The following is a 10,000-nucleotide window of genomic DNA, read 5'->3' on the forward strand; positions in this document are numbered from 1 at the left end:
CCCCTCTCAACACAACGAAGGCTTGTGTGTTCATTTTTTTTTTTTGTAAGGAATGAAAAAGCCTTTTTTTTTTTTTTTAACATTACCTTGACGATGATAGTCAAGATACCACACCTCCAATCAAAGGCTTCCAGAGAGTATATTCAAGGAGAGGTCAGGGAAAATGTGAAGGATTAGACAATTCATACTCTTTAATATTCAAACTCTTTCATTTTTGTCTGAAAGCTGGTCTTTATGTCTGATTTGTGTGGATCTTCCCGCCTGTATGTTATTCTTATACCCCATTACATTTCGTCATGCAGATTCACTTTAATGGCAATACATTGCACTTATCTGAAACTAGCCAAGCGTGAAGCATATAGAATATTCCATGAGCAAATATTGTTTTGTGAAAAGTAAAAGAGGGCGCTGGAGAAAAAGAGGTGGAAAAAGCAATTACAGAAGAAATGAAAGGAAGAGTAAACGCACACTCAGTGGAGTGTGTCAGTTATTCTTAGTCATGAGTTTCTTTTCTCTTTGTCTGTGATTCTCTTTGTCTGTTTGTCTGTCCATCCCTCTGCCTATCTCATTTTTTCTCTTTCGCTCTCTCTTCCTCTCTTCTCTCGTTACTATCTGTCTCTCTCTTCCTCTCTCTATCTTACTCTCTCTCCCTCACTTTAATTTCTCTGTATTGTAATCTGTCTCTATCACTCTTTCATTTCTCTGTATCTTACCCCCCCTCTCTTTCTCTCTTTCTCTCTTTCTCTCACTCTTTCATATTTTCTCTCAACCCCCCCTTGTATTTGTATCTCATTTTTACTCATATTTTGTCTCCTGATCTGTCGTTCCCTCCGTCCTGCCCCCCCCACAGGCGCTGCAGTCGCTCTCTCTGGCGGACTCCAGGCTGCGCTCGCGGGGCACGGTGCTGGTCAACGCCCTGGGCAGCAACACCTGCCTGCGCAAGGTGGACCTGAGCGGCAACAACATGGAGGACATCGGGGCCAAGATGCTGAGCAAAGCCCTGCAGATCAACACCACGCTCAGGTGAGGGCTGAGAATACAAGAGAGAGAGAGAGGGGGGGGGGGCAGAGAAAGAGAAAAAGAGAGAGAGAGAGAGGGGGAGAGAAAGAGAGGGACAGAGAGAGTGAGTGAGAGAGAAAGAGAGAGGGAGGGGGGCAGAGAAAGAGAAAAAGAGAGAGAGAGAGAGAGAGAGATAGATAGATAGGGAGAGAAAGAGAGAGGGACAGAGAGAGAGAGTGAGAGAGATAAGGAGAAAAAGAGAGAGGGGAATAGTGCGAGAGAGAGAGAGGAGGACTAATATAAAACAAATAGTAGAGTCTATTCAGCCTATTAAAGGGCTGGCAGTGATTGTGCGTTTTGACAAATTCAGCGTATTGCTCCTGAGAATAATCTAGCTGCTTACTTAGCGTGTGCATGAATGGGAAACAAGCCAAGTGGCTTTGTCTGAGCCACACACAATCACAAGCAATCAACACTATATTTGGAGGAACCGTTGCTCTCGAATATCAACAACCTTCTGCAAAGTCAATACGGAATTAAAGACAGCATCTTAGATAATGATGACGGGATGGAGAAAGGAGTGCAGAGAGCTAGAGAAGAGAGGGACTTAGAACGACCTGAACACACACACACACACACACACACACACATAGAGGGAGAGAAAAGGGTGTAGTGCAGGCGAAAATGTGTGCGAACCTGAAAGGGGACGGAAGAGAGATTTTTCGGTGACATGATTGTGGTGAGGTGGTGGTGTAGTGTAAGCTGTGGTGAAGTCATGGCTTCTTATCTTCTACCCCCCTCGTCTTTATTTTTACAAACAGTGATTACTCACTCATCTTGTGTGTGTGTGTGTGTGTGTGTGTGTGTGTGTGTGTGTGTGTGTGTGTGTGTGTGTGTTACAGGAGTGTAACATGGGACCGGAATAACACCACCGCCACAGGATTCTTGGACGTGGCCCGTGCACTGGAGCAGTGAGTTCAGATACTGAATATACACACTTATATATATACAGTACATATAAACACTTGCACAAACACACACACATGCACACACACACACACACACACACACACACACACACACACACACACACACACACACACACACACAAATTTAGATGTTTTAGTCACACATTCACACATTACTCACACATGCACTAATGTGCGTAGTCACAAGTGTGTGCACACACTCTCTCTCTCACATTCTCACTCTCTCTCTCCTCTCCTCTCTCTCTCTCTCTCTCTCACACACACACACACACACACACACACACACACACACACACACACACACACACACTCAGTAACACCTTAATCACATCATTTCCTAATGATGTGCTTTACATGAAGCCAGGCGGCGTGATGAGGAGTGCTGCACTAATTGTTCTCTACGCAGTCTCAACGCGTTACATCAGCCTGTCACCCATGACCTATACATTTGTCACCTTCCCAAGAGGGCCACAATGGAAATAAGGCCTAGGGCTCTCAGTCTGTTTATCTCAGACACGTTTAATCATACCCAAGGGTTACATTAATTTACCACCATACATCTGCTTTTTTAAAAATGAGGCTGACATTGATCAATCCACCAGAATCCTCATCCACATGCAACATGCTTCTTCATACATATTTCTCATTCTACATGTGACCTTGTAGGCAGCTCAAGTTCAGCTTTCATTCCAGCCAAGAGAACTCCTGTTCATTTTCGTTTTAAAGCTAATGAATGTCATGCCTATTTGGGTGCTGCAATGCTAGTTATTTTTTTAATGAGACATGTTGTTTGGTGTTCAAATAGGTTTTCTGTTAGCAAGCAGCACTCTCTCCCACAGGGCACAGACACACACCAGGAGGCTAGAAATTCTATTTGCTACCAGCAGCATTAAACCAATTCTCATTAAGGAAGCGGGGGCTAACTTTATGAGATAGGGCAAGCTCGCTCTGGAGCTAGGCTTAATGTTGTTATACTATCTCTCTCTTTGGATGTGCCCGGGTATCCATCATGAGGGAGGATTTGTGAATGTGTGATTTGTGAATGGCTGCTGGAGTGCATTTTATACATCTGTTTCATGAAATTGCCTCCTCTCTCTTCCTTTAAAACTCTCTTTCCTTCTCCCTCTCTCTCCCTCCTGTTGTGTTTGTGTGTCTTTGTATTCCTAACTCTCTCTCTCTCTCTCTCTCTCTCTCCCCTCTCCTGTGTGTGTGTCTCTGTGTGCATGTGTTTTTGTGAGAGTCTGTTTGTCTTTTTTTTCCGCTTTGTTTCTCTTCCGCACGTTCCACCCTGTCCTAACTCTGCTCTTTCTTTTTACCATCCCTCTATCCCTCTATCCCTCCATCCTTTCTCTCTCTCTCTCTCTCTCTCTCCCTTGCAGTAACTTCACGTTGCAGTACATGCCCCTGGCCCTCAGCGACATCACGCAGGCCTACCGCAGTGCACCTGAGAAGATGGAGCAGGCGCTCACCAAGGTAGCCCCGCCCCCCACTGCTCTCCCACCCACACACACACAAACAAAAACCGACACCCCCACCCACACTAGTGCTGCGCAATCCAGAAATCAAAATTGATCAAAATTGCAATTTAAACAAATTCAATTAGCTAATCGCAAAGGCTGCAATTAATTGTGCAGCTCTTAACGGTCCCAGTGGTTTAAACCACTTAGATCTGGGATTTTTGCCTCCGCCAAGGAGGTTATGTTTTCATTGGGGTTTGTTTGTTTGTTTGTTTGTTTGTCTGTCTGTCTGTCTGTCTGCCTGTCTGTCTGTCTGCCTGTTTGTTTGTTCGCAAAATAACTCAAAAAGTTATGGATGGATTTCGAGGAAAGATTTTCAGGAAAGGTCTGAAATGACCCAAGGAAGAAACATTTCAATCTTGGGAGTGATTCGTATCACCGGAGGCGATCCATATCACAGGAGGTGGTTAGGTTTTTTCGCTTGGCGGAGGTCTGCACTCTCGGAGTGCTTTTCTAGTTATGTTCATGTCTTCCTCTTTGTGTGACACAGTGAAGATCATTGAACAGGAGTGGATGCACTGGTCACCATTCAGAAGTGGCCCAACTTAAAGCAAAATCTGGAACAAAGAACTGAAGCTTGACAGACTCTGAAAAATTATATTGCAATTCAAATTGCAATATCAGTCAGAAGAATTATCAGAAGAAACGCAATTAGATATTTTCCCTAAACTGTGCAGCCCTAAGCGAAGCCATAATCCAAATCCCTAACCAGAGACCTCTTTGTAAAACACCATCTCCTTCACACACTCCGACTCGCAGTTGCAGTACTGGCCAGGCTGTTCGTTATTCTGAGCTGGTCGGTGGTCAGTCATCTCTGGAGACTGGCTGTTGAAGGGTCTTGTTTACTCAGATGATTGAAGTTTGATGTTGTTTGGATTGTGTACACGAGACATTTAACTCAGAGGCTCTGTTTATTGAAGGCCTTTGCTATTTGTTTGAGGGCTGCCGTGAGTGTGTTGTTGAGGTGTGGTTGGCATGGTTGCATCAATAAGTCTAGACCTGCTCCGACCAGAGCTGTCAGAGAAAGAGGGCTTTTTGTCAGATCTGTATTGATTGGAAAAATATGTGTATTGACATGGCCTCTGGATATGGTGCTGTCCTTTAAATGGTCATACACATACATATTATGTTCGCACTCTGTCTCACAAACACACACACACACACACACACACACACATACACACACACACACACAAACATACACACACACACACGATAACTGCTCACTCGTGAGGGGGATCCCAGCCAGCTCTGGAAGCGTATGATGTAGGTCAGGGCAGCATTCCAAATCTGACGCTCAGAGATGAAACAAGGGAGCGTGCCTGGTTTGACCGAACCCAAATTCACTTTGTGAATCGTGTCTGACCGCCCCGACTCCAGCGGGGATTGTTTCCAGTCAGTGCAGCCTAATGGCCATAGACTTCAGGTTCATTTTGAAACAACTGGACCGGACCATAACCAATCAGGACCGACTGCCATGGGCGTTGCTATATTTCCTACTTTGTTACCAACAGTGCAAGTTGGTATATTAGACTTTCCCCCAAACCTTGGTGTCAGTAAGGGGTGTTGGGCATGGGGGGGGGGGGGGGGGGGCAGTGGTGGCAGTGTTGCCAGATTGGGTTGACTGATTTCCGCCCAATCACCCCGCCGTCTGCAGCTAAAAACCGCCCAATGAGGTTTTTCTCATAAAGAACCAATCAACTCAAAATGTTATTTACCCGCCTACTGCTTATTTTCCCCCGCCGAACAATGTAAAAAGAAGCCCAATCTGGCAACACTGAGTGGTGGTGGTGTTAAAGGTGGCTCAGGAGGTAGAGGAGACATTTGGAAACCAGAAGGTTACCGGTTTGAGTCCAGCTGCTCCTGATTCTCGACTCCTTCAGAAAGACACTGAACCCGATGTGTGGGTTGGCGCCTTGCATAGCAGCTTATATCACCGATGTAAGAATGTGTGTTTGTGAATGGGCTTTGAGAGCTCAGTAGAGAAACACTATATAAATGCACTCTGTTTACCATTTGTTCAAAAACACGTTTTGCTCCAGCTGCTATTCTTTGTTTGCTAGCGTTGCCCTATTATTTGCACCACTTTGTCTATCTCTAACAGCGCCGTTTAGCTTTGCGGCCGCCGTTAGCTACCTTTCAAACAAACACAAACACTTCATAGCAGCTTCATGGCTCTAGTTACCGTGTTGGCGCCTTCAGAATGGCCCATCGTTTTCCCTCGTGGAGGGCAATTCCAGACTGTAATCCCAGCGAAAACAGACCCACGCCAGAAACGAGCCCACACCACGCATCACAACATAGTAAAGTCCTGAAGGTGCCCTGTGGCTATGCTTGTAGGAGGAAACACCTCTGCTGCTGCTGCTGCTGCTTGTCCTTGGTCAGCGTGACGTTTTATGAACGTCCTGTCAAAACGGATGTACTCCCAAAGGGCAGAGCTCGTGAGGGTCTAGCCTTTTCATAAGGTCGCCAGCGGCCGTGGGCCAGAACCTTTCATACCATCAATTTTACTGGGACGCAATAAATCACATGATTTAGAATGACTTGTGCTGACCCAAGCCCATAAGCGCTGTGGCTCTATGAAACTAAACTAGAGGAAAGAAACAAGGCTCACCTCTGTGCTACTTTATAAAGCCCATTCAACCTTCACCTCCTTTAGACGACTTTAACAAGACAATGGCACAAAGCCTATGATGGATCATATCCTATAATGCTTGACTCCAAAAGGATTTCCATTAATATTAAATACACACAGTAGAGTAAAGGTTCACTTTTCTCAGGTGGAGGTGCTGTAATCACAAGCTATAATATCTTCATTTTGATTAGTCGGGCAAATAGTTTGTTTCTTCCCCCGCAGACCCGCAGTAAACACGACTAAACTACCTCTCTGTCTCTGTTGCATTGAGAGTTCCAGCTGCGTTTATTGTAATGAAGTGCCTATTAGGAGAATCACAGACTACTCTGCAACACTTAATTGCTGCAGATAATTAGGTAGTGCAGCGAGGAGACTGTCTGTGTTTCAGACGCGAGACCTGAGCTAGGTAGGGATCCCTAGTGAGGCTTTCGGCTCGCAAAACTGGCTGGTGTGATGGTGCTGCTCACACACATAAGAGCTGTGTGTGTCTGTGTCTGTGTGTCTGTGTGTCTGTGTGTCTGTGTGTCTGTGTGTCTGTGTGTCTGTGTGTTGTAAGCTTTCTGTTCCTTGTATACTGAAGATGAAACACTTGCTGTTAATAGTTATGGAGCAGCTGGATTCGAGCCTAAAATCTATTGCTTTACAATTTCAAACTGAGCCATTGATGAGCCGTTGGGCTTTTCAGGAGCCTGTAATGCTGTACATACTCAAGTGTCCTTCAGATGATCTGCACAGGCCTGGAACCATTGTAATGATTCCGTCGTAGTAACACAGATGCCGCCTGTGCTTTGTGCTATAAGGTGTGAGTGGTTCACCATGAGTAGATGAATAGTAATTTTTCCTAAACAATGTGGCTGGGTGTATGTTTTACTATACAAAACACAAAACACAGTACTATTTTTTTTATTCCATGTCAGATGAAGCTGTTCTCCTGATCCTCCTTTAATTGTGGTCATTGTGGTCACTGTGGTCATTGTGGTGTGTCCAGATCCAGAGAGCTCTCCTGAGGAACAACCAGACCCAGCGCTTCTCCCAGAGGCAGGCTCTGCGTCTGCACCAGGGCCTCGTCACCAGCACAGCGGAACAGGTGAGAGAGATGAGAGAAGGAGAGAGAGAGGGAGAGAGAGAGAGAGAGAGAGAGAGAGGGAGAGAGAGAGAGAGAGAGGGAGGAAAAGGGAGAGAGTTGTTGTCGATGCATATCTGCTTAGTTTGGGTTTCTGTGACTGATGAAGCATCAGGCTGTCTGCATGGGCTGGCTTGGTTCTGTGTGTGTGTGTGTGTGTGTGTGAGAATGTGAATGTGAGTGTGTGTGTGTGTGAGTGGGAGTGTGTGAATCTGCGTATGTGCACGTCTGTATGCGTGGATGTGTGTCATCAATTGATGGTATCATCTCTCATCCTCCCCAAAGATGGATGGATTTGCGTATGTGTGTGTGGTGGTGTGTGAGTGTGTGTGTGTGTGTGGTGGTGGTGGTGTGTGTGTGTGTGTGTGTGTGTGTGTGTGTGTGTGTGTGTGTGTGTGTGGTGGTGGTGTGTGTGTGTGTGTGTGTGTGTGTGTGTGTGTGTGTGTGTGTGTGTGTGTGTGTCTGTGTGTGTGTGTGTGTGTGTGTGTGTGTGTGTGTGTGTTTGTCTGTGTCTGTGTGTGTGGTGGTGCGTGTGTGAATAAGTGTGTGTGTGTGTGTCTCTGTATGTGTGTGTGTGTGTGTGTGTGTGTGTGTGTGTGTGTGTCTCCCTCTCTCTGACGGTCCTTTGTTCCCCAGGTGATGGAGCGGCTGTGTGTGCGGGTGCAGCAGCAAGTGTGTGCTCTGAAGGGCGTGGTGGAGGTGGAGGAGCTGCAGGCCGCCAAGCAGGTGCTCAAGGAGGCCAGGAACTCACGGGCGGTGAGTGACCTCAGGAGAGTGGACGGAGGAGTGTGTGGACTGAGTGTGTGAGGGGCTCCGCAAGTGTGTCGTTGTGTTATGTTGGCAGAAGAGTGAGGCCCACTGCTGTCTTCAGCGAGCTGGAATCTGTGATATCTGCTATCACAGTAAATCTCCATTAGGAAAATACTTTTCTTGTACACAAATATCAAGTATGTTTGGTAAGATAATGCCATTGAAGTGGGTTATTGGGAGCACATTACTGTAAAGAAATAACAAAAACGTACAATGTAAATGTTTATGATATGGAGAGAGAGAGGAAGAGAGAGAGAGAGTGTGTGTACAGTATGCGTGTGTGTGTGTGTGTGTGTGTGTCTGGCTGTCATTCTCTGACCTCTGCATTGTGGTCCTCTCTCTCACACACACACACACATCCACAGCTGTATCCATCCCTGTGTGAGCTGGCCCATGTGCTCTCAGTGGACGGACCAGTACGGCAACGGCTGGACTCTCTGGCTGGAGAACTGGCCAAAGCTGCGGACAAGGAACTCCAGGTACTCGCACACACACATATATATGCACACAGAGAGGTCCTAAAAGTCTGCTATTGGTTTTATAGTATAATTATTAGAATGTAGGCTATTTTATATATTATTAATTATTTCATGGATCATTAGGTAATTAATTTTATCATGTTTTTGATTAAGGGCATGTTTTGTAAGTAATGGCTGTAAGAAACTACAGACTGTAAGTTCTTCCTGAAATGTGAGCGTTCTGATCAGACACGTTTTGTTTTCATCCCTGTCCCCTGATTGGCTGCGGCCAGGTGATCGTGGACTCCATGGTGTCCCTGTGTCGCGAGCTGTGTCCACTCTCCTCGGCGGCGGCCGAGCGCCTGAGCCCTCCTCTCTCGTCCGTCTCGGAGCGCGTCTCTATCCCTCGCTCCGCCATCCGCACCGCTCTGATGGAGCGGGCAGCGCAGGACATCCACCGGGCACTCGAGTAAGCCAATCAAAACACAACAGCGGCTAAACAAGGGACGACTGACAGATAGATGGACAGATAGATGGATTGACAGATAGATAGATAGAATGATAGAAACATAAAGGAAATATACAGTATACTGTAGTTAGATAGATAGTCAGACAGATACCATAGATAGATAGATAGATAGTTGGATAGATAGACAGATAGACAGACTTTATTGTCCCAAATGGATGTTCATATTCAGAAATCAGTATGTTCGATTGTAACTATATAGGAAGTAATACAGTGGCACATATTCATGGGTTTCATCAGGTCCCTTTCCACAGGTGTAGAAAATCAAGCACCTAGATTATGAATGCAGACGGCATGGTGCTTGATTAACCCACCTGTGGAAAGGGACCTGATGAAACCCATGAGTAACACACATTCCCTAGTTCCCCAGTCCAAGTGCAACAAACACATCACATCACACAACATAAAGCATCAGCACCCTTGCCTGTATTCTGCCCTCAGGTGTTACGTCCTCCATTTTGTGTCTCTCATGTGTGTGTGCTTTGTGGTCTTAGGGAGGTGAAACTGTCGGTGGTGGCCTATCTAACCAACTCCATTGTGGATCAGATCCTGCAGGAGCTCTACTCCACCCATAAAGCCCTGGTAAGCAACTTACAAGGCTGTTGTGTGAAAAGGTGTCTGTGAAATAAAAAATGTAGCGATCATGAAACAATACAGTACATGATAAGATGTCAATATGCCGAGACATATTGCAGTGCAGTAGTTTTACTCACAAAAAATAGTCGATCTATTTGTTATTTGTGTGCGTAGGCTATGACAGATTTACTAGCTGAGTCTAGCAGGTTGGGAAATGACTTGAAAGTAAGCCATTAGAAAGGCAAACAGTACGAAAGAGAGTTGTTTTTGACATACTGTAGTACACACAAGCAAAACTGCTCTGAATACCAATTATGTTGTCGCTGAAAGAACCAGAATGATGCATTTAATCGGAATTTGGATTACA

General features: G+C 45.7%; 1 protein-coding gene across 1 annotated transcript in view; it reads left to right on the forward strand.

Moving 5' to 3' along the window:
• The window catches only part of LOC134101597 (capping protein, Arp2/3 and myosin-I linker protein 3-like), a 38,857-nt gene that overhangs the window by 18,063 nt on the left and 10,794 nt on the right, over positions 1-10,000 (forward strand). The window contains exons 21-28 of the mRNA XM_062555303.1: positions 851-1,023; positions 1,902-1,970; positions 3,368-3,461; positions 7,129-7,227; positions 7,900-8,019; positions 8,439-8,552; positions 8,825-9,000; positions 9,552-9,639. Coding sequence (XP_062411287.1) covers positions 851-1,023; positions 1,902-1,970; positions 3,368-3,461; positions 7,129-7,227; positions 7,900-8,019; positions 8,439-8,552; positions 8,825-9,000; positions 9,552-9,639 — 933 coding nt within the window. The remainder of the gene's footprint in view (positions 1-850; positions 1,024-1,901; positions 1,971-3,367; positions 3,462-7,128; positions 7,228-7,899; positions 8,020-8,438; positions 8,553-8,824; positions 9,001-9,551; positions 9,640-10,000) is intronic.

This window comes from Sardina pilchardus, chromosome 15 (assembly GCF_963854185.1).
Source record: "Sardina pilchardus chromosome 15, fSarPil1.1, whole genome shotgun sequence".
NCBI classification, from domain to species: domain Eukaryota; kingdom Metazoa; phylum Chordata; class Actinopteri; order Clupeiformes; family Clupeidae; genus Sardina; species Sardina pilchardus.